This window comes from Oryctolagus cuniculus, chromosome 13 (assembly GCF_051225735.1).
Source record: "Oryctolagus cuniculus isolate XC-2025 breed Fujian yellow rabbit chromosome 13, ASM5122573v1, whole genome shotgun sequence".
NCBI classification, from domain to species: Eukaryota; Metazoa; Chordata; class Mammalia; order Lagomorpha; family Leporidae; genus Oryctolagus; species Oryctolagus cuniculus.
In genome coordinates, this window is record NC_142879.1 from 62,529,651 (window position 1) to 62,554,983 (window position 25,333).

General features: G+C 38.8%; 1 protein-coding gene across 6 annotated transcripts in view; it reads right to left on the bottom strand.

The window, feature by feature from the left end:
* The window catches only part of PLD5 (phospholipase D family member 5), a 410,403-nt gene that overhangs the window by 204,818 nt on the left and 180,252 nt on the right, over positions 1-25,333 (bottom strand). For 4 of the 6 annotated variants that reach the window (XM_051820761.3, XM_070055590.2, XM_070055589.2 and 1 more), the window contains exon 3: positions 776-944. The exons of the other annotated variants lie outside the window; for them this stretch is intronic. In XM_051820761.3, the coding sequence (XP_051676721.1) occupies positions 776-944 (169 nt within the window). The remainder of the gene's footprint in view (positions 1-775; positions 945-25,333) is intronic. 6 annotated transcript variants of the gene reach the window in all.

The following is a 25,333-nucleotide window of genomic DNA, read 5'->3' on the forward strand; positions in this document are numbered from 1 at the left end:
AACTGAATAACAGATTTCCAAGTACCAATGAGGTAATGATTAATGCCAACACATTTTGTACTTAGACAAAACTGATCTTATTCTGAACCCATACAGACATTAAAGCATAGGCCAATGATCACATACTTGGCTATGATAGCTCAATGCAAACTATCATGGTTGCACCAATAAAAAGAAAAATTTGCTAAAAATTATGTGTCATTGCTTATATCCAGAGCATTTCAGTCAAAAATAATTTAGATATTTAGTCAGTTTCCTATAGGTTGTTCTCTCTGTTAAGCACATTTCTTTTTCCTATTCACCAAAATATGACAGATCGAGAATAAATAATTATCCTTGGAAATTTGCCACCACTATTTAAAAAAGTTAGCTTTGCAGCCTAAATATGAGTTATAACACAAATTAACCAAATGAAAACTTCAACAAGTAGTTACAGAACTAGAACTCTAAACATGAAAGCTGCAAAAAACAGAATAGTGGGCCATGCCATTGATAGAAACTATGATGTGAATGGCACGCCCTGAAGCTGTACAACACAGCAACACTGTAGAGAGTACTTTCACTGAGCCAAAACGAAACATGATTTTACCCTTGGAAACCTTCTGTTTTAGAAGGATACTTCACAATGGCTCATAAACGCAATGATATACATGTACTCTGGGTTTGGGCAGACTTAAAAAGATGAACTTGACCTTGAGAAGTGGAGGACAAGGATACTGAAGAGTGTAGGATGCACGTAACTGAAATCATCACACACACAGAGGATGCAGCTTACCTGACATGCTGATGGATGAGTGTGGTTGAGATCCCAATGGGAAGATACTATGTCAACAGACTTTTTGGCCATGTTGAGTAAGTTCATCCAGCCTTGGAAAAGTGATAAGTGAAATGGTGCATTTTCTGAATAGTTAAGGCCTTCAGGAATATTTTCCACCAGGGCAATTCTTAGAAAAGATTTTTGAAAAAAACAAACAAACAAAATGTAGTCAAATTTGAAGCCATGGATCTTTCTTAATGCATGCATACAGATATCATAAAAATGCTATTTACTCTTTCTGGATGTATACGTCTCTAACTTAGATTTTTCCACCAGAAGCCTCTTACTTTTATCTTGTGCTAATCTAATGTGCTCTTAGAGCTTATACTTTGTTTTTCCATAGGGAGCATTTGTATTTCAGAAGATCATGGTATATATCTCAAATGTTCAGTTCCAAACCAGCCCTGAAAAAACATTCAGAGATTCTTATGCGAGCATCTTCTAGTAAGATACTTCTTGGATAACACTTGCATTACTGCAACAGCAGGATTCTACTTCTGCAAACTACTTGAGACTGTAAATTAAGCTTTGCTTATTTCCAGTTTCTACTATAATGTTGGGCAAATCCTGAAACTAAATCAATGTCATTAGTATTGCTTAACACCTGAACGTATGTTTCCCAGCCTAAGAGGTAAACTGACACCGAGAAGAAAGTTATAAAATCTGCCTTTTGCAGGATTTTACTAAAGTTGTAAAGTAAGTATGTATAAAATGATGAAATAATCAAGTTTATTTAACCAAGCCATAAATTAACTGTAATCAGCAATATCCTAGTTAGTCCATTTTGCCATTTTATACATTTTTATATCTTGACATTGTATCCACTGCAACTAGCTCTCCTTCATACAGCTGCTAAAGATGCTTTTTTCATGTCTAGCTGGTGATATACAAGTTCTTTTTATAGGAAGGAAGAAGTGTCCAGTTTAATAAAGGTATGGTATCCTGCAATTCATGCTAGAAAAACCCCAAATTCTTGAGTAGATACCTGGTAAGTGCCACCAGCTCAGGTTGTTTTAATCATAGTTGGATGCTCAGAGCCAGATACAGAGTTAGGGGCTCAGTAAACATGTAGAGAATGAATTTCAGCACTTCAATAAAATGATTCTAAAAATCTATTAAGTATACACTTGTTTCATTTGGCCAATGTTAGAAAGAAAAACAATACTATTAAGAAAATGCTTTTGTGTATTTGATGAACCTAGAGTACTAGAGCAGAATGGTTCAGTATGTGGCCTAGAGACCTTAAAATCTGGGATCCAATCTCCCTTCCACCTACCTGTAAATTTAATTAACGCTTGCTGATTGTTTACAAAAATAGGACAAAATATTACATGCAACACATAAATGGCTATACTAACTATCCCTAGTCCTTAGAACCTTATAATCTAGCAAGAGAGCCTGTCTCCCATGTGCTGACTCAACAAGAAAAGTAGACTATAATAAGTGATGAAGTAAGAGTAAGAAGTTTAATTAAATGGATAATGTATGCCTAAAGTACTGTCTGAACACTAGCAAGAAGGAAAAGTGAATTGTGGTTGAGGAGACCTGGAACTGGAGCAAGCTAGACTCGAAATGAGTCTTCAAAGACCGAATCTGTTATGAGTGACCTGGAACTGATGGCTACTCTAGGTAGAGGCAGGGGTTTGTCAATAATAATGTTTCTGAATAGTTGAGAGTCAGCTAAGCCAATGAAACAAGACAAAGGCATCATGGCAGAACTTTGTGGTGGTGGTGAAAACTAGTGAAGTCCATATCAACCACACTGAGGGAGTTATGATTAAGAGTTTGGACTTGGGGCAGGGGCAGGTACTGTGACTCGGTGGGATAAGCCTCCAGCTGCAGTACTGGCATCCCATATGGGTACCAGTTTGAGTCCTGACTGCCACACTTTTTTTTTTTTTAAAGATTTACTTATTTGAAAGGCAGACTTACAGAGAGGCAGAGGCAGTGTCAGAGAAAGAGAGCGAGCAAGAGCGAGTGAGCGAGAGAGCTATCTTCGATCCACTGGTTCACTACTCAGATGGCTACACTTCTTTCAGGGGTCTCACATGAGTGCAGAGGTCCAAGCACTTGGACCTTCTTCTACTACTCTCCCAGGCCATAGCAGAGAGGTGGATCAGAAGTGGAGCAGCAGGGTCTTGAACTGGTGCGCATATGGGATGCCAGCATGGCAGGCAACAGCTTTACCTGCTATGTCACAGTGCTGGCCCCTGCTCCACTTCTGATCCAGCTCTCTGCTAATGTGCCTGGGAAAACAGCAGAGGATTCCACAGAACTTGAACCTCTTCCTCCATGAGAGAGACCTGAATGAAGGTCCTAGCTCCTGGCTTCAACCTGGTCATTGCAGTCATTTGGGAAATAAACCAGTGGATAGAAGATCTCTCTCCATCTCTCCCTGATTTTCAGATAAATATTTAAAAAGAGTTAGGAGTTGCTTTGAGAGTTAGGAGTTGCTTTAAGAGTTTTAAGTTTGACACCTATATGATATTGGAATGGAGAAAAGGGGGATTAGAAGATGACAAATCCATAGAGAGTAGAGGTTTATGCACAAGTTCAGGAAATAAAAACAGGACATCCAAGTTAAGTCAATGAGAATAAAAACAGGCACGTGACAGACACTTTAGAAACCAAATCTTAAAACAACTTAAGTAATCTTAGTTGTCTGATGAGTCTAAGCAGAAGGAAAAAGAGAAACAGATAGTTAATGTAGACTCCCAGATTTTCTTGTAGAGTCACCATCCCTTCACTTTACTGGGTTCTAGAACCACCCCCAGAGGTATCCTCACTTGGACTGTTGCATTTCTCCAAACCATTTTTCATATACTTGGATTAATCTTTTGAAAATGCAAACTACTCTGCCTGCTGCCAGTTACACTTCCTGTGGATTTCCCCACTGCCTTTAGGATTATGACTTCCGTCCTACTCCATCATGGACAAAAAGTATGTACCAGTCTGGCTTGTCTCTCTGCAGCTTCTCTGGATTCAAATGCTCTCTTTGAATTTTACACCATAGCTACACTTAACATCTTTTACTCCAGTCCCTGCTATCCTCTCTAGATTGTGAATTTCATATGCATCCGACTAATTCTGATCCTTCCCCTCCCCACTGAGCTCTTTACCAACCTTCAAAATTCCAATTCAAATACCATCTCCTCTGATAGGCTTGCCTGTTGCCCCCAAACTAGGCTAGATACTCTTATTATTATCTCCCCTTTCATCCTACACATCCCTCTTGAAATTACTTGTTCAAGGCTGATGCTCCTTGACAGATTATATGGTATGTGAAGGCGGGTACTTGCTCCATTGATCTGGGATTATTTCTTAGAGTCTAACACAGTCAGTGTCCAGAGATTATCCACGAAGTTTCAACTAGAAAGAGGGTGGTGAGAGATAGAGACCATTAAAACTAACAAGGAACATGGAAAAGGATGTAAACTGAGGACTGGAAGAGATTATTAATGGAGAAAAGATAAAGAACAAAACAGCCCAAAGTCTAATATGGAAGAAATGTCTAGATGTTTCTGATTGGCAAAGTGCAAAACAGATAAGAAGATTCATTGGGGACCATTACAGATACAGGAAGATAAGAGAGGCAAGGAGAAAGCTGTGTCTAGGAGACCAAGGTGAGGGCATGTTGAAAGACAGAGTGGATCATTTTATCTAATTGAAAACCTTCAAAGGCAACAGAGGGTGAATTTAGATACTTTAATTCTGGCCACACTTAAAGTCTTATTATATATGCTAATAGAAGCTAGACACAGCATAAACAAACAATCCAAGACCATCAGCAGCTAGGCCTTCCATATAACCAATGACTGTATTTAAAACAATCCAACAAACAAAAGAGCATCTCCCCAACGAAATGAAACCAAACCAAAACACAGAAACTGTCAGCAAATATAATTAACTGGTTTTAATTTTACTTTAATACAAAAGACATTGATAAAGAACAGAGGCGGGCCAGCGCCATGGCTCAGTTGGCTATTCCTCTGTCTGCGGTGCCGGCATCCCATATGGGTGCCAGTTCTAGTCCCGGTTGCTCCTCTTCCAGTCCAGCTCTCTGCTGTGGCCCAGGAGGGCAGTGGAGGATGGCCCAAGTGCTTGGGCCTCTGCACCTGCATGGGAGACCATGCTCCTGGCTTCTGATCATCACAGCGCCGGCCATAGCAGCCATTTGGGGAGTGAACCAATGGAAGGAAGACCTTTCTCTCTCACCAACTCTATCAAATAAATAAATAAATAAATATTTAAAAAAAGAACAGAGGAGCTTCAAGAAGTTAACCAAATATGTGAAATGAAGGATGTAGAATAGCTCTAATTACAGCTGGCTCTGTGCCACACGTTTTTTCAGTGTCTAGTTGGCTTGCACTAGACACATAAGTAAGTCAGGATTCTCAGTCTCTTTTGGAAATCTTTTTTCTTAAAGATTTATTTTATTTATTTGAAAGGAGAGCTAGAGAGAGAGGAGAGACAGACAGATCTTCTATCCAATGGCCTCAAAGGCTTGGGGTGGGCCAGACAGAAGCCAGGGGCCAGGGACTCCATCCAGGTCTCCTACATGGGTACAGGGGTCTAAACAATTGGGTCACCTTCCACTGCTTTCCCAAGCACATTGGCAGGGAGCTGGACTAGAAATGAAAGAGCCAGGACTCCAATCAGTGCTTATATGGGATGTGGGCACTGCAGGCAGTGGCTGAACTCACTGTTCCACAATGCCAGCCCCTCTTTTGTAAATTACTAGAGCAGATTTTTTTTAACATTTTATTTATTTTTTTAAGAGGTAGAATTAGAGTCAGTGAGAGGGAGAGACAGAGAAAGGTCTTCCATCCAATGGTTCACTCCCCAAATGGCCCAACGGCCAGAGCTGCGCCCGAAACTAGGAGCCAGGTGCCTCCTCCGGGTCTTCCTTGTGGATGCAGTGGCCCAAAGATTTGGGCCATCTTCTACTGTCTTCCCAGGCCACAGCAAAGAGCTGGACTGGAAGAGGAGCAATTGGGACTAGAACCGGTGCCCATATGGGATGCTGGTGCCACAGGGGGAGGATTAACCTACTGCGCCACAGCAGTGACCCCATAGAGCAGATGTTCTTAACCTTGGACCAATGGGCAGAATTCAGGAGTAGTATGAACTCAGATTTTACATCTTTATTTTTCCTAACCTCCACTTAAAAGCTATCATTCCCTTCAGTGATGAACAGCTGCAACAGACCACAGAAATATTAGCAGCACCTGTCATTTTGTCTCCAGTAAGAATTTCCTACCATGGAAAGTCTTTATCACTACTTTGAAACTGTGGTAGTGAGTAGATCTTATTATTTCACAAATTTATAGCACAGGATATATATTATCATATCACAAATATCTTAATACTTAGATAATTTTAACATTATTTCCTTTATGATCCTTTGTATTTTAAATTATGCCTTAAATATTATTCAGGGAGGGATTCATAGGCTTCATCAGACTGTGAAGGAGGTACATGGAGTGAGAAGAGTTAACAAGTTCTCAACAACTGTATAATAAAATAATATTCTTCTTTTATTTTACACACTTTCTTAGGAGATTTTTTGTTTTCTTAGTGACTGAAACAGACACATGGGTAAGATTATTAAGAGAAATTTTCAAGTAGAAGAGAACTGGGTCAAACCCATATCTGGGAAATATCTAATCATTTCTGATGGGTAGAGAAAGTGGGCCATGAAGAGAGAACAACAAAGAAAGCAGATGAACTGAAAAGGAGAGTCAAGTTTCCTGGAAGCCAAGGAAGAAGACCAAGTTCATTATTAATATTATTTGACATTTACTAAATATCAAAATACATTATGTTTTTATACCAATAATAGAAACAGAGTTGGTACTCAAGGCCAGAGTTCTGTTATTGTTTTGGGTCAGGAATTCCAATGTAGGGGGTTGGGGGGAGGAATCTCCAGAGTAACTGCCCTGCTTACCTTCTCTCTTTTTCCCTCTCTCATTCTACCCAGAGACCTACACTGCTCCTTTGGTGGCACAGGGTTTGCTTCCTATGCCCTGTTAGAAAACAGCTCTAGAAACCAGCTTTGAAATGACTTATTTTTGTGACCTATCATTTTATTTCCTTTAACAGCCAACAGCTGGCTACCCTCCAGGGGCCGGTGTAATTAGCATGCCTGTAGAACTTATTTACGTGCCATCACAGCCCCAGATGTACACCTACTTCTCAAGCTAAGAAACTCAGACCACATTAAAATCCACCTTTAGGCAAATCCCTAGAATGCCTGCTAACCTTCTCTAAGAGCACTTTGCCCAGGGGCTATAGCACTATTTCTGACACCCGGTAACAAGGGAAAAAGCTGAATATACAAAATATACAGCAAAAATCTTTTTATGCCTCTTTTCATGGTTCTTCAAGATAAACTGTGAATGATTCCAGCTATAGGTCCAGGGAGCTTAGATGGAATAAATATTTTTACAGTTTTTTTCCATTATTGATAGATTAAAAAATAGAATTCTGTTCATATTAATAGTATGCATTTATTCTACAAATATGTGTTCATAAAAATTTCTTTGAATCCAGGAAAAATTGTTCCTTCTCAAAGAAATATTGTAGCTCCCATTAATAAACCACTAAGAAATGAAATCCATGCATTTGCCAGCTTTAGTAAGTATTTTCTGTGTGTGTGTGTCTTTTTAAATATAAGAATTTATCAAATATATCAGCACACTTGATTTTGGTAATATTGTAGAGAAATATTTAAAAGGAAAGGATTTTCAATAGCAGCCTGAACAGCTCTGCCAGTTGCGAGCTGTGTGACCTTCAACAAATTACTAACCTCTATAAACCTGTTTCCATTTCTAAAGTGAAAAAAGGTTATTACAAAAATTAGAATCTATGTGAAGTGCTTTGCTCAGTAACTCCTTCATATTAAGCAGTAATTAAAAGACACTTATTCTTTTTTAAAAATGACACACAGTTTGAAAGCTTATAATTAAAATAATTTCTCCACGTTTTCAAATTGATATAACAGTTACTAAATGATTCTGCCTTCACATGGCTGAAAGGTCTTTGATGAATTGGAACCTCCAGGACTTTTTCAAAGTGAGTGTCAGCATTCTTTCATTGTCTGATGCAATGGGTCAGGTACCAGGATGTCATCTGCAGAGGTGTTTGGCAGGCAGTTCCCTGGCATTGATTCCCTAGATCTTGGTTCTCTGATGGCACTGATTGACAGCGCGGGACAGATGGCACCAGCTCATCGATACAGTTAGATATGCACTCAGAGTCCAGTGATCACTTTTTATACCCAATTGTGGGCCCTGTTACATTTAAAACCCAGGCTAGAGGGCTAACCTTTCCAAGGAGATACTGGAATGCATGATATTGAACTTGATGACTTGCTATCTATTTGGCAGATTCAGCGACCTCCTCTGGACATGGAAAGAGGTGATACAGAGCTAGTGAGTTTGCTTTAATTCAGCTGAGATAAATATTTTATTTTTTGAGGATTTGGATCAGGGTGAGTTTACTTGTGAAAAATAGCAAAAAGCATACTAGCAATGTCTGACTGGGAAACAGTATCCTGATAATTCTTGATCTGAGGTAGGAAGGACTGTAGTTATCTATTAACATAATTAGGGATTCACACTAGCAAATTTGTTTTGAAAAACTTCCAATCAACAGAAAAGCTGCAAGAATAGAGTGAATATATTCATGCAAGAATAAGTATTGTGAAGGTACGCGCGCACACACACACACAAATTTTGAGCCAAACCATTTAAGTTCTAGACATTATGACAGTTAACTGCTGAATCTCCAGCATGCATTTCTAAGGTATCCATTGTTCTAACCAAAACACAATCATTACACAAGAAACTTGACATTAATATGGTCTTATTATCTAATGTTAAAATTTATCCACTTTTTCCAAGAATGTACTCTATTCTTGTTTTTTGTTTTGTGGATCCAAGATCCATTTAATGTTCACTTATTGTATTTAGTTTTCCTCTTTAGTCTTCTGTATTGTAGAAAAATCCCCTAGACTATATCCTTCCTTGTTGTTGATGTTTTAGAATATCCTAGCAGAGGTGTTTTGCCAAATATTGCTGAGTTCAGATTTCCCTGTTACCTCATGATTAGATTTAACTTAAATAGTTGGCAGAAATACTACATAGGTAATGTGTCTTTTAAAGGGTATCCTATCAAGTGGCACATGATGAAATTTGTCTACTCTTGAACGTCATGCAGTCTAGCTTTGGTTAAGGAGCTATCTGCCAGATTTCTCCATTGAACAGTACCATTTTTTCCTGCTATAATTAATTAACTGGTCACAAGGCACCTTTAGAAGGTGATAATGCTGCTCCCAAACATATCACCCAGTGATTTAGCACCCATCCATTTATGATTTTTAACTGAATCTATTGGTTGCAAATTGGCAGTTTCATAATCATTACTCAGTTGTTAGTAGTCTGCTGTAAAGGTAAGAAAAAAGATGCTTCCCTTTTTCCCATCTCATTTTTATGATTTCTTAAAATTTTGTTTTATTAGCCTGGGTCCCTGGGTTCCCATTTTTTAATTTAAAGTGTTATAATTTATTGCTGTCATTACTCACTGTGATGTTCAAATTATTGCAAATATTGCCAATGGAAGAAGCCCTGTAAATTACATCTTGGTTTTTTTGATTTATTCTTTCAATGTTTTAATACTTTCTTAAATGTTGGCACCAGATGTTTCATTTTTATTAACTTTTAAATTGACTTTCAAAGGCAGCAACAGCAGAAAACACCATGGTCCCTGTGAATTGTAGCAGAGCCTCCTTCTCTAAATCTACATGATTTAGGCAGTTGAAAACTTCATTAATTCTAGGCCTATAATTATATTGATTGCATTAAGAGTAATTACTTTTTTGGGAGTACAGCAATAGAAGATATATTATAATTGTAGCTATTATCCTTTGTATATCATAGTTTAAAAGTACTTTCACAGATATTATTACATCACCATCAATAAGCAATCCTATGAAACAGGTATGATTTCTGTTTTGGAGGTGGGCAGAGCAAGGCAAGGTACCATGCAGCCAGATTGGCTAAGAGCCAGATTGGAATTCAGGCTTTTCTGAGCTTATGTGCGTTAGACAACTCTAGATTTGCTCCTAGACTTATCCTGGGGGTTCATCACAAGCACATGTTGGACCTTTAGAGGGTAATGGCAGAGTGATGTTAGAGAACAGGGCTTGCTGCCCTAGAAGGAAAGGTCAGCTTGGTCTGGGATCCTGATCTTGTACAGGGGAGAGAGGAAGGCAGCAAGGACAGCTCCTACCTTGTATCCTTCACTCCATACGCCCTTCTGCCAACCCACACAAAGAAATTGACAGTTTCAGGAAGGCATAGCTGTCTTTGGCTTAGTATTTCCAAATACTGATCCAGAAAGGAAGAAAGAGTCTGAGAAGAAAGCTCACAAAGCAGGAAGACAAAATAGGAAGAATAAAATAGAACTTAGCACTCCTACCTTTAGATAGTTTACCAATACAATGTGAACAAAGAATAGGGGACTCAAGCCCTGACAGTGTCTTCAAAGAGCTAGAACAAGGATGAGCACTTAGCCTAAGGTTCAGATGCCTGTTAAGAGTCATCTATCCTGGCTCCTGCCATCGGATCAGCGCGGTGCGCCGGCCGCAGCGCGCCGGCCGCGGCGGCCATTGGAGGGTGAACCAACAGCAAAAGGAAGACCTTTCTCTCTGTCTCTCTCACTGTCCACTCTGCCTGTCAAAAAAAAAAAAAAAAAGTCATCTATCCCACGGCTGGTGCCGCAGCTCACTTGGCTAATCCTCCGCCTGCGATGCCGGCACCCAGGGTTCCAGTCCTGGTTGGGGTGCCAGATTCTGTCCCAGTTGCTCCTCTTCCAGTCCAGCTCTCTGCCGTGGCCCGGGAAGCCAGTGGAGGACCCTGCACCCGCAAGGGAAACCACCGGCCATTTTGGGGGTGAACCAACAGAAGGAAGACCTTACCTTAGCTATCTGTCTCTCTCTCCTCTAACTCTGCCTTTCAAAAAAAAAAAAAAAAGAGAGAGAGTCCTCCATCCCATCTCAGAGTACCTGAGTTTGATTACTGGTTCTAGTTCCTGACTCTGGCTTCCTAATAATGCAAACCTGGCAGTGGTGATGGATTAAGTAACTGAGTTCCTGACATCCATGAGGGAGACCTGGACTGAGTTTGTGGGCATTTGCGGAGTGAACCAGGGATAACCGCACATACTCTCTCCCTGTCTCTGCCTGCCACCCTCACTCTCACTCTGTGTGTGTGTGTGTGCTCTCAAATACAAAATAATAAAAAGTGGAAGCAGATGACTAGAAAAATGATTAAAATTTACAATGTATACTAGACAAAGGGATTTGCTTTAAAGGCAGTTATTACCACTTGACAGCTAGCAAAATAGCAACTATGCAATTGAATATTTTGAAAGATGTCAAGGAAACTTACTGGCTAAGTTAATATGTACAATAATTTTCAGAAGTATTTTCTGTCATTATTCTCATTTTATGGATGAAGAAACTGAGGTACTAGGAACTTAGGTAACTTGCCCACATGGTAAGTGATGCAGCCTAGATTTAAGCCCAGCATTCTAACTACAGAGTTTATCCTGTCTCAATACACTCCATTGCTTTTTTCAACTTTCAAAGCAAAATACATAGGCAGAGATGCAAAATTCCATTTTTCTCCCGAGTCCTCAATACATGTTCAGTGAATCAGGTCTATGAACACCTTAGCACAGGATATCAATGAGAGTGAATTCTTGACTCACTGGCAGGGTCACTTTCTATTAAGATTTATCCTCTTACTGTCAAGTTCATTTTTACAAAAAGACACAATTATACTTCAATTGTATTCTTTGAATAAAAGCTCAGGATATCATTTCTCCATTGATTCTGGATTACTTATTCATTCCCCATCAACTGTTACTTATGGAGAGCCAAATCTGTGGTGATTCCGTTCCAAGTGCTGAAAGGTACCCAGGCAAAGCACCTGCTGCTGTAGGGTTTCCATTGTATGAGGGAGGGCACAGGCATTAAGTAAACACACAGAAATAAACAGGATGACATGATAGACCTGTAGAGGAGGGCTGCTTTTTCCAATCAACAGCCAGCAAAGTCCTCTCTCAGGCTACAACACTGAAATGAAATGTGAAGCATACTGAGGCAGATTGTTCTGGAGAGAAAAGAAAGAGTAGACAATGACTCACAGCAGGAAGAAGGTTGGGGTTGGAAGACCAACAGGGATTTCAGGGTGGTGAGATCTAGGGAGTCGTGTAGAGAGGAATGGGAGAAAAAGTCAATCAGGTGGCCCAAGAGCAGAACCCACAGACCTCGTGACCGTGGTGCACGATGGAGATTTACATGATATGATGGGACGACACAAAATGGATTTGGTCAGGTGAGGGATGGTGGCATGATCTGATTTACCCTTTACAAGGATTATCCCTGACTTCCTCAGAAATCAGTTGAGAAGTACAAGAGTCACAGCTGAAGACCCCTATATTAGTCTAGGATGTAGGTGGAGGATGTTGGTGGCTTGAATCACAGGATGGTTGCTGGAAAGAGAAAAGTATAAAGATGTGGAATGTATCTGCAGTTAAGGCAGATAAGAAAATGAGTACTGTTGGGGAATTCCTTTCTATGCTCAATCATTGTTCCACACTAGTCATGTTTCTTTGAGAGGGATCTTATATGTGATTCTACTCTTTGTTTCTTCCTATTTCAAATCTCAGCAATCCTCAGAATTTGAAGTCCTATTAACAAATTCCAACATTTGGAAATTCCATTTTTTGCCTACTACGGGCCATGCCAGATTGACATTTACTCTACTAACATTGGCTAAATGAGAAGCTGACTGGTGACCAGTGATGACCTTGACACCTTGTTTGGAGTAAATTCTTCATGTCAAAGCATGATTCCTGAAAACCTTGAAAGAAACAAGATCTGGGAAGAAACCTCAGGGAAGCATAATAGTTTCTTGTTTAGGAAAGTTGTAAATAACTGACACTATTTCCAGAACCAAAAAGATGAGGTTCAAAAAACAAGGAAAGTGTCAACTAAGTGGCCCAGTTGGAGTACAACAATTGTACATCACAAGCTGTCTCATGAGCTGTCTACAGTGGGCCCACTCCCCTGTGGGCTGTAGCTAGTCAGCACCAAAGACAATTTGGGTTGTTATATTTCAAGTGCACCAAGGGCGATGAGCATCATCTGGCAGAACATGTGCCATTTCCAGGGGTTTAAAATAGTTTTTCTAAATGCATCATTTCACAGTCTGATTATGGCTTGAGTTTTTCAGAGTTGATACACTAAAGGAGATGAAAAAATTCTGTCATAAGTGAATCTTGCTGGGTGATCAAATAAATTCTAGATGTTGATCCACTTTCAGATCCCCAGGGGCACACAAGCCTACATAGAAATATTTCCTTTAATGTAATAAATTAATTTCTATATACTTTCCATGTTTATAGAATTTTAATTATTAAATCTAAATTTGAATGTACTCTCAGATTTCAAGCTCCACCGTTATTTTTCCAATAAAAAATATTTGAGGGAAAACTTCAAATGATATTTCAGTGAAATATCTTCATCAAGCATTTCTGTAAAAACAAACTTTTCATAAATAATGAACATAACTTGGACTTAAATCTATTAATTGATTTAAGATTCAAGAAAACTTCTTTATAAGAAATATTACATTCACAGATTAAGAAAATTCAAATAGTACAGACAATTCCTCCATGTAAACTAAACTCAATCCTGATTCCAGTTCCCTGCCCAACGGTCAACTGCAGTGACACTTGCTATTTTCTCCAACTGAGGTATTCCTTTCATACACATTCATAAACTCATCCATTGTGTATTTGGATATCCCCTACATATACCTTCATTAACTTCTGTCCTTTCTGTTCCGATTTTTTTTTCAAAGCACACAGGATAATTTATGAAGGTGTTCCTGTCCTTCATTTATCCATCTCAAAGCAGACAGGACTTCAGGAGAGGGTGAGTCCAGAATACAATGACTGCCCATAAGCCACTTCCCTTGATGTATTTTGTTTCCCCAAATCCTGAGCTATGGAAGAGATGATGCTGGGTGTCCCTGAGTACAAGAGGACAGAGGGTTACTTTTAAGAAGCACCAAGAGAAAGGAGAGATTCTCCTTAACTGGAGATGTCCATGATCCCTGACACGGAATATTCCCTGTGGTTCCCATGGAACATCCTTTGGCTGAAACTGGCTCATTCTGGCAAGGATCAGAAACTGAAGAGGAAGTAAGAAATGATGGGTGCCAACCAGTGCCATTTTTAATGTAATCTATGTCCATCATGAAACAAAAAGATCCCACTCAAGATATATATCACATTGAGATGGAATGTGAATTTGTTAAAACACACACATTTATGCACATAAAAGTATTTAGGTACAGACTGAAAACAGGAAATCCATGTAAAATTTAACTCAACCCACGAAACCCTCAATACAGCATCTGCATGCCCACTCTGTTGCAAGGAAGTGGCATTTTCCATCGATTTTTGATACAAAAATTACATTAAGTTTCCCGGAGGAAGAATTGAAGAAATGAAGACATGTGTGTCTTGGGATTAGCTGCCACTTGCTCTTTTCTCCCTAACAGTTTATAGGGCAGAGTTGCACTCAATGGCTTATTAGCTGGTTAGAGCTGAAATGTCCCTGGAAATCTCTGGGTGCTAATGGGGCTTATGTCTAGATACAGAATATTAAATTAAGTCCTCCTATGTCTTAACTCTGTTAGCAGTAATGCAGCTCCATCAGCTTCTAGTTTGCATAACTAATCTGTTCCTGTCAAAAGGGTGCTACTGCTGAACTTCAAAAGAGGCAAAATTAGGATATGGGTAAAATCATCAACATTATAAATTATTCCTGGAAAAATGTACACAAATACCTATATAGTTATTGTTTAAATAGAGAAAAATTATGAAAATGGTGGTGGTGACAATATGATAATATACACTCAGTGTTCTCATGAACCAAGCACTTTGCAGAAATAATCATAATACCTTTGACACAGATGTTAGTATCCCTGCTTTTAGGATGAAGACAAGAACACTCAGGCAATAGTGTCATGTGATGAGCCCAGAGTTACAAAGTTAGTGGCAAAGCCAATTTTCAGATTTTGTTCTTCCTGGTACCAAAATCTCCCTCACTCAACTCATCCCCCTCAGGAGCTTCTTGTTTATGCAGATATGACTCTGTTAGAACAAGAGTGCAACACCAGCCCTGGTGCAGAATGAATAAGGATAAGAGTGAGTGTCCCAACACTGTTGAACACTTCCCAGCCAGGATCTTCTCCCTTGCTCTCCTTTTGTATAGAATGCAATAGAGGTTGTCAGCATTGCCTCTATCAATAATTGTCTATACTCCATTAAAACATTGATAGATGTTTAATCATGAAAGGACCATATTAATTAGCCAAATCTAGCTTCAATTTTCTCCAGCAGCTGTTATCAACTCTTCAAAACAGTGTTCAATGCTCTAAGGGGTATAATTTCTCTACTTGATGCCTTGATGGATTTTGATATATTTCATAACTCATGAACTCTATTATACAACATGATAGAGTTATTAGGTACTATAGACACAAGAAAAATTAACATCCAAGTGCTTTCTATGAATTTTCTTATAAATATGTAAATATTTTACATAATGAGCAATAAACTTTCATTCACATTCACATTATAATTAACTTTTTAATTTAAGTAGCATCCTAGAAGCTATAAATTTGGGCTCCTGATTCACTTCCAATCACCTCCTAATTTATATTTGCTCTCATTATAAGTAGTCTATGAAAATCTTCAATCTTGCAGTTCTCTAATCTTGGCAGTTTAAAAATTCATAAGACATAATTAGAATCTGTGTAGGAGACATTGGGTTTAATAAAAGGAACACTGAACTAGGAGTCATAGGAAGTTGATTCCAGACCAAAGTTTGTCTCCAACTCAAATTATTCTTTGAAAATAGAACAAAATAACAATCCTAACTCACCTATAAAATGATGAGGGTATGAGAGGCATTCTTTAAGCTTCAGTCCAGCAATAGCATTGCAAATCATATAATTTTAAACTCATAAATCTTAAATGCACTAAACATACTACAAATCAAATTATATACATATATATGTGTGTGTGTGTGTAAGCAGACACATATGGGTATACAGAATTATTTGTATACACTATCAGAAATGACCTACTCATACAATTAAACCACTGTTGAATGTAAGCAATATCCTTCTAGTCAAATGAGAAAAAAATTCAACTCTAAACATCTTGATTTTAGACTATCACTACTAGGAATCACCCAGCTAATCATGTTTAAGTATTTAAAACCCTTTTAACATAGTTGTTAGTCTTTACCCAATAGAGGAATAATAATACCCTATTCACTCAAGTTTAGGAAAATAAAGGAATGGTTCTCATTCCCTCTTACTTAATCTGGAGCACCACTCTCAAATTCAAACATGGCTGACATTTGCTTCCCTATTTGTCACTTTGGTGTTAGGAGAAGTGTTTTGGGAAGGGAGGGTAAGAGGAGGAAGAAAGAGATGGTTACTCTAAAGCAAGAATAAACTATGAAACAAACAAACAAAAAAAACTTAAGAGAAATCAGAGAATTGTTCTTTCCATGAGCAGGGAAACATTTAGCAAATGCAAACTTCAACTGAGGGAACTGACACATTAAGGAAGAAGAGTCTACAGAGAATATGTAGACTTTTTCATCATAATTCATCTTTCTATCGGAAATACCCTCCTTCTCCCATTCCCTTCCAGGATTCCTTAATCAGAATTCAATCATTCATTTCTGGTCAAGTTCAGGGATAAAAATAGATAGTTCCAAGGCTTTTATAATTGTTAAACATGAATATTCTGAGTATGCTCTTATCTGAGTAGAATAAATAATTTATTGTGTGTTATTCTTAGAGTATGGAAAAGTATTTCACCTGCAGGAGGTCAAAAAGAACACCTTGCTATAATAAAAGGCAGAATATGCCTTGCAAAGTTTGAATCATGATATGAACTCACTCAATAATTCTTTCAGTATCCACTCTTAAATGCCAAAACTTAATTGGATAGAGGAGATTTTTTTTTTTTTTCAGAAAAAAAATTACCCTTAGCAGGGGCTTTAAATGAAAAGTATTCACATGTGGCTGGGACACAAGTCAGCAACACCAATTGCACCAAGATGGTATCAAGATTTAGAGACTTCATCACAAGCAGCACTTCAGCCCAGACTAATGTTCCCTAAATATACGCGCTGTGAGCAGCTAGTCCATGATTTTGGCACCTCTCCCTTTCTTTTACATGCCGTGGACAGGCATGTGTGACTCCTTTCTCTTGGCTATCTTCCCAGAGAGGCCAGTGGGATTCTTTCACTTCTCTTTCAGCATACGTAATGGAACTAAATCTTCCTGAACATAATGGGCAGTAATAGTGCCTTTAAAAACAATTGTCACACCTCTTCCTTAGCTCCCCTATAACACAAATAATAATGATTGAGCCTTGGCAGGGGAGTTTTCTTTTTCCCACTTGCATTAAATCTGTGGTCAGAACACTTAGCTTCTATGCATTAAGATAAGTAAAGGGAAGTGGATACCGTTCTGGTATTGAGGGAAGAATAATCTGCAGCTGGAATAATAGGATCAAGGAAATATCATGAATCTGTGCTTTAGGTAGAGTCCCTAATACCGAGAATGACTGAAAAAGATGGCATATTTGCAACCTCAATCCCTAATTTTATAGGGAAAGACCAAGACAAAGAACTCAATGTTTTTCAGAGTAGCAGGTCACCATGTAATAGGGCTAGGTCGGGTTTGAGTTCAGACTTCCAGAATTGTAATCCCATTGTCTTTATTTACTGAACTGATCCACAATCCTTTGTTTTGAAACTCTATGGTCACGAGCCATGAGTATTTATAATGCACACACTATATGTGTGTGTAAATATTATACATATATATATATATATAAAACCTCAGTAGACTCTGAACAATACCCTATAGTTAAACACATTAGTATTTTTACAGTGAAACATGAATATATACACTAAGTCAAATCAATAAAGATCTAGAGTAGGCATTTGTTAGTTTAGGTGAGATTTTGCCACCACAAATGATTAAAACTGTCAGGGTGGGCAGTGCTGAGGTACAGGTTAATCCTCCACCTGTGGTGCCAGCATCCCAAATGGGCGCTGGTTCTATTATTGGCTGCTCCTCTTATTCAGCTCTCTGTTGTGGCCTGAGAAAGCTGTAGAAGATGGCCCAAACACTTGGGCTCCTGAACCCCCATGGGAGACCTGGAAGAAGCTTCTGGCTTTGGATTGGTTGTTGCAGCCATTTGGGTAGTGAACCAATGGATGGAAGACTTTTCTCTCTGTCACGCCCTCTGTCTGTAATTGTACATAAATAAGTAAAATTAAAAAAAAAAAAGTGTGTGTGTGTGTATGTGTGTTCAGAGTCTTTTGGATTTTTAGGATTTCAGATAGTATATTTTGATTTGATGTAACTATACTACTTCCTTTATAGGAAAAAGGAGGAAATTTTTCAAGCACTTTAAAACAGTACATTCATTATTGTTTGATGAGGAAGGGAAGTTCAAATATAGATAAGCCTTATCAAAAGACAGATTGCTGCATCCCAATACCACAGTTTCTGATTCAGGAGACCCGAGGTGGACCTGAGAATTTTCATTTCTACCTGTCTCCAGATGATGTTGACACTGCTGGTTCACTTTGAGAACTACTGTTTAAGAGTATTAGCCTTGGTGGGTTTGAATTCAGTTCACTTTTCTCAAGTATTTAATTTCAGATAAATTATATAATGCATATACAAATGGGCAATAGACACATTAAAAATGCTCAGGATCACTCCCCATCAGGGAAATGCAAATAAAAAATACAATGAGGTTTCACCTCATCCCAGGTAGAATGACTATCATCCAAAAATCAAAAAATAACAAATCCTGGCAAGAATGTGGAGAAAAAGTTACCCTAATACACTACTAGTGTAATGATTCCGGAAGACAGTATGAAGATTCTATAGAAATCCAAAATAAGATCTACCATATGACCACCCAATCCACTCTTGGGAACATACCCAAAAGAAACGAAATCAGCATATAAAATAGTTATTAGGCCCCTACGGTTGAAACACTTCAATTACAATACCTAAGATATGGAATCATCCGGATGCCCATCAACTGATAACTGGATAAAGACAATGTGGTATTTGTACATGATAGAATTCTACTCATATATAAAAAACACTGAAATCCTATTGTTTACAACAAAATGGATGCAACTGGAGACCATTATGCTTAGTGAAATAAACCATATGTGGTAGCTGATATATAGAGTATAAAAAATAAAAACTTATGTATAAATCAAATTGACATCTTAGGATTTTATTATTGTTATAGCCCTTGTCAGCAATGTACCTTGCAGAACAGCAGTCTCTCTACTTTGTACTTATTGAATACTTTTAGTGGAGCATTAAGACTGCTATTATAATATAAATTAAAAATGTGTTATCACAAAACTTAAAAAAAAAAGGAAGGAAGTAGGAGGGATAAAGGGAGTGAAGTATCATTATATTCCTAGAATTGTATCTGAACTACTTGAAATCTGTTCTTTTATTAACAAAAGTTAATAAAAATATCCAGTACAGATTTTGCACACAGTAAAATCACTGTGTTCCCATATAGTGAAATCTGAATAATTTTTGGCCATTATGATTGTAATAAATACTGTACAACAGTAGACTGTACATCAAATTCCTATCCCTACAATCCTGGAAAACATCACTATGACTGGAAGAGAGTTGGTTTAATTGTGCTTTAATCACAAACCCTTCCTTCCCCCAAAACTCCACACGAAATAAATGGTCTAATCTATGCCCATCTTCCTATGCACTACTATCAGTATCCATTATCCGCAAGAGGTCTATGTTATTGAACATATGAGGCAGATTTTTCACTCTTAGGTTTTATATTTTCCTAAATCATGATTGTTCACAACTTTTAAGAGCAGTTTCCAGTCCTATCACCTAAGTTCTAAAGAAACTTTCTCCTGTGGCAGTGTGAGAAAGCTTCACACACACTTAGTTTTATCTTTTCTTATGACATTTATTTATTTGAAAGTCAGATTTAGACAGAGGAGAGACAGAGACAAGAAAGCAAGCAAGCAAGAGAGACTGATTCATTGGTTGATTGCATCTACTGGTTCACTCCCAAAATGGCCAGAGCTGATCCAAAGCCAGGAGACAGGAGCTCCATCTGGGTCTCTCATGTGGGTATATGGGCTCCAGAACTTTGACCATCTTCTACTACTTATCCAGCATATTAGCAGGGGGCTGAATCAGAAGTGAAACAGCCAGGACTCAAACTAGCACCCATATAGGACATTGGCACTGCAGACACTAACCTACTATGCCACAGTGCTTGTCCTTGAAAGTCTTATCTTTAATACAGACTTGGTCAGGCTTAATTTTAACATACCCATGCCTAATAAAACAATATAAAAGTCATCTTTAGGTTGAAGTTTTGTGTATAATACTTCTCAAATAATTCATGTCCTTTGATGATTCCCTCATTTTCCACATTTTGGTCAAATCCTAACTTTTCTGCTTTTCCAAGAGTTAGTATATTGCCTTACTTTTTGCTGATCTGCCACTTGGATGAATAGATACAACAACTTTTTTTGAAAAATTTATTAACTGTCTTCATAAAGACCAGGGTTCTTTGGTCTTGTACTGGCAAAGACACTGCCAATCCAGAGAGCTACAGTGCATGCAACAGCATCAGCCCTTGCAGGGTTCACATTTTCCATATACTTAATGGTCACTCAGGGACTAAGAAGCAACCAGAAAGAGATCCCAGGAAAGTTAGCTTGTGGCAAACGCTACTACTTATTGCTCAAAGGACTCCTACTCCAGCGGCACTAACCTTGGTGAATTGATGAATTTCAGGTTAGGATTTAAGATTTTCAGGTTCATAAACCTGATTTGGCCAGTGCATTGAGTCGGAATAGAATGCCTTCCAATGTGGATCTACATTTTAGTCAGGTACAAAGAGACACAAGCCAGATGACATTTTCTTTATCCATCATAGTCTAGAATGAAAAAGTAGGTTTCAACAGCACATGTTCTGTTAACTTTTTAAAAGATATATTTATTTGAAAGGCAGAACCAGAGACAGAGACAGAGAGAGACAGAGAGAGCGAATGAATGAATGAATGAGTGAATGAATATCTTCTTTTATAGGCTGGTTCACTCCCCAAATGGCCCCAACAGCCAGGATGACTCATGCTAAAGTCAGGAGCCAGGAACTCCATCCTGGTTTCCCATATGTGTGGCAGGGGCTCAAGTATGTGAGCCATCTTCCACCCCCTTCCCAGGTGCATTAGCAGGAAACTGGACCAGAAGAACAGCAGAGATTCAAGCTGGTGCCCCACAAAGGGGCATGGCATAGAACAAGTGTCAGTTTAACTTGCTACATCACAGTATTGGTCTCATTTTTCTCCCTATTGACAAGCCACTTGGAAGCTCAACAATCCAATGCATCATGTAAGAATGGAGTCAGGAAAAAGAAAGATCATTGGTTTTCAAAAGTGTTTCTTATCTAAGAGGGCTTGAATCATTTCACCATTAAGGAATCAACTCGCCAAGGCGGCTCTAGATTCTTAGAGGACAATTTCCCTTCTTACTACTTTGTGACTCTTCTTATAGCATACTGACTCCATTCCTTGTCTTGTCTTAGTGTTCCTCCAAAAAAGATAGCATTTCCTGATTGAAAGTCTAATCACATAATAGCACTCATTTTCTGAAAACACACCAAGACCAGCTTGCCTAGATGTTTAAGAATCTCTCAACTGTTCAGTTTATATAGTCACAAATAAATCTCTTGGCTCCTCCCATAGGTGGCTCCTAAATTTTATTATTTTACTGATTTAAATCTGATTACAAGTTTTTCTAAGTTAGGAAACTGATTTTATTAGTTCTATTATTTGCCAAAACTGCATTTTTAAACATAATAATTTAACAAATGAACACAGTAAGTTTTCTCTGCAACCTAAAATGCTTCTTAGTTTCTATAAATTAAATGCAAGCCAAAATAATATACAGCAGGCTAAGTATTGTCCTTATTGTGTTCCTGCATAAGCTGGTGGCAGTCTACCTCCTAAAGAATTTGTATATTCCAACTCACAGCCAGTCTTGCTGCCAGGGATGGTGCTTTTGTCCTACACATGACCATATCTTTAGTTACTGAAGTTGAGACTTTACACTGCCAGCTTTCTCAGAGAAAACTGCTGTAAGGGAGGTTGTCACCAAAACTCAACTAGTTAGTAGAAGCCAGGTTAATTCAAATTATATTGGAAAAAATGACATTTTCATTTGTCTCTGGAAATAAGGAGTTTCACTTTCAATAAATAATATTAGAAAAGATAGTTGCCTAAATTTATAAGAGATTGTAAATTTCTTGGTAGATGTTTACTTCGAATCAATAAACATGCACTGAATACCAATAATGAGTTAAGAACTACACTAGATGTTGGGGAAACACAGATGAAAATTGCAGTTCTACACTTCAGGCATGCTTGCTTATCTGGCCTGGGGAAAGACTTCAACATTCCTTGTAGCTCTAGGCTTCAGTGCTTCTATCACTGAATAATGAACTTACCGCATGGTCATTTAACTTTCTGATACTCTCTACTGCTTTGAGAACGAGTTACTACGGCATAAAGTGTAGGCTTTGGATTCAGAGGAACCTGCTCCGAGACTACTAACCTTGAGGAAATTAGTGAGACAAAGATGTATCAGTACTCTGAAAACAGGACTTCAACAAACACTTATGTTTAGGGTTGAAGCAAGAGTTACAACCAATGACTAAGAGCTTGAGTTCTGAAGTCACGTGGATCTGGGCTTGAATTCTGCTTCAATCATTTTTCACTAGGATGACTCTTGGTATGGTATTTTCACTCCTCTATGCCTATCTTCTTGTATGTAAAACTGGGGAAAGAATCACTCCATAGGATTGATGTAATGAGTAAGTTGCATAATGGATGTGCCTAGCACATAGTAATCATATAGTAAATACCAGCTGTCATTATTAAGCATTAAATAATTTACTATATTTTAAAGACATAGTGTACTTCATTAGTGTCTATTATTTTGGACAATAAATTCCAACAATCAAATTTTGTTTTCAATATAGTTCAATTTCAATATAGTTCAATCCTACTGGGGAGCTGGGTCCCTCAAGAAACTCTTCTACTGCTGAAAATCACCAAACTGACACTCATGGCTTTGGGTGGAAACAAGGGGATGATCTCTTGCAGTGGGAAGAAGCTTAAGAGAGATGACTTGGAAGCTCCTTTAGCTTTTCTCATTTTTGATTTGCATTTATGTCTTGTTAGAAAGGTTTCTATTATTGAGGTTGGCATTGTAGTGTAGCGGGTTAAGCTGCTGAGATGCTGACATCCCACATGGGTGCCAGTTCTTGTAGATGGCAGCCCCACTTCCAATTCAGAGCCCTGCTAATGTACCTGGGAAAGCAGTGGAAGTTGAACCAGGTGCCTAGAATCCTGCCACCCACATGGGAGACCCAGAAGCCGTGCCTGGCTTCAGTCTGTCCCCATCCTGGCCTCTATGGCCATTTAGGGTATGAAGCAGTAAATGGACCCCCTCTAACCCTCTCTCCCCTCTCCTCCTCCCTCCCTTCCTGTCAAATAAATAAAATAAATCTAAAACAAAGCACAGAGAGAGGGAGCAGGAAGGGGGAGAGATGGGTATCTTCCGTCTGCTGGTACACTCCTCACATGGCTGAAATGGCCAGGGCTGGGACAGCCTGAAGCCCAAAGGCTGAAGCCAGGAGCCAGGAGTATTTTCTAGGCCTCCCACGTGGGTGCAGGGTCTCAAGCACTTAGGCAATCTTCTGCTGCTTTCCCAGGAATATTAGCAGGGAATTGGATCCTAAGTGTAGCTTCCAGGACTTGAACTGGAGCCCATATAGGACACCAGCATTGCAGGCAGTGGCTTTGCTTGCTGTGCTGCATAGTCAGATCCAAATAAAGTTTTTTTTGTTTTTTTTTAAAGAGCAGGGCTTCTATTATCAACATTGAAGTAAAAAATTTAATTATTTTATTTAAATCATTTCATAAATATTTCATATATGAACTGTCACTGTTTTTTATAAAGGAATCTTAATGGGAAAATATGCAACAATATGTCAAGTACTTTTTCTCTGTAAGTCCATCTTCCTTCCTATTTTTCTGGTTCTACTAATTATGCAGAGAAGCTCAAATCAAAACCAATGATGAACTGTGGTTTTGTTTTAAAACTTTTATATCCTATTACTTTTTCAACCTTGTGAAGCAAGAGCCATGTTCTGTGTTAGCTCTGCTTCTGGTGATATTATTATGAACTGGGTCAGGAGGCAGTTAAAAAAGAAATAGGTCCATAACTAGGAATCTCATTTAAAAAAAAAAAAAACCTGGCCATGTTCCGTATTCAAAATAAACTCTATTCTCTATTCCAGGACAATCATGAGATTTCTGAGAAAAGTGTCAAAGAAATGTTCCGTAAGAGGAAGAAGGGCCGAGGGACTGACAAGCTGACAACATCATCCACTTCCATGGAGGATTAGTGAAAATATCCTGCCCTTCTTTCTCAACGCCTCCGAATATTATCATTCAGGGAGCACAGTCTGGAAGACCTGACCAAGGAGGCATAAGAAATGCTGTGCTTACGCCGGTGCCTTTAGTTGCAGTGTTAGGGTGGGGAGCGAGCTCTGGAATGGGGGTGCTGCAAGATTCTGGAAAAGTGGATTGCCCGAGAAGAGAAACACAAAAACGGAGTCATGTTGGCACAAAAGAAAGGCATGTCTAGGGACTGTGAGTGAGGCAGGGTAGTGTTCAGATCAAGTTTAAAAGCACTCATTTGCCAAGAAGAAAGAGGCACCAGGGAAGTGGTCTGAAAAATGCATTCTGTGCATGCTGGTAGCTTGAGTCCTACCTTGTTTCTCTCCTGAGAGGGAAGGTCAGCCTTACAATTTTTCAGACTCCTTTGTAATCACACCTGACAAATGGGAACCAGTGTGTTCAAACCCAGAAAGAAAGAGTTCCTCGACAAGCTAGCCCCAGGCTTTGGGAGGGCAAGGCTTTTAGTATTCTGTGCTTTGGCTTACAGGGAACCATTCTGTACAAGGTCAATCTCCAGAATTTAAAACAGTTTAGGGTGGTAGGGATAGCAATATTTTTTTCCCAAGTAAATTCTCAAGGGGAAATCACAGGTGACTCTTGTAGTTGGGGGCTGGAGGATACGCCAGCTGGAGAGCTAGGTGAGGACAAACAGTGGCTGCCTATGCCACTGATGATACTGCAGGAGGGAGAACCTTGTGCACCACACTGAATTTACGTCTGGCCTGGAGCCCTAGTGAAAAAAATCCAGTGAAGGAAAAGCACATTTATTTCTCTCCACCCCCAAGGGC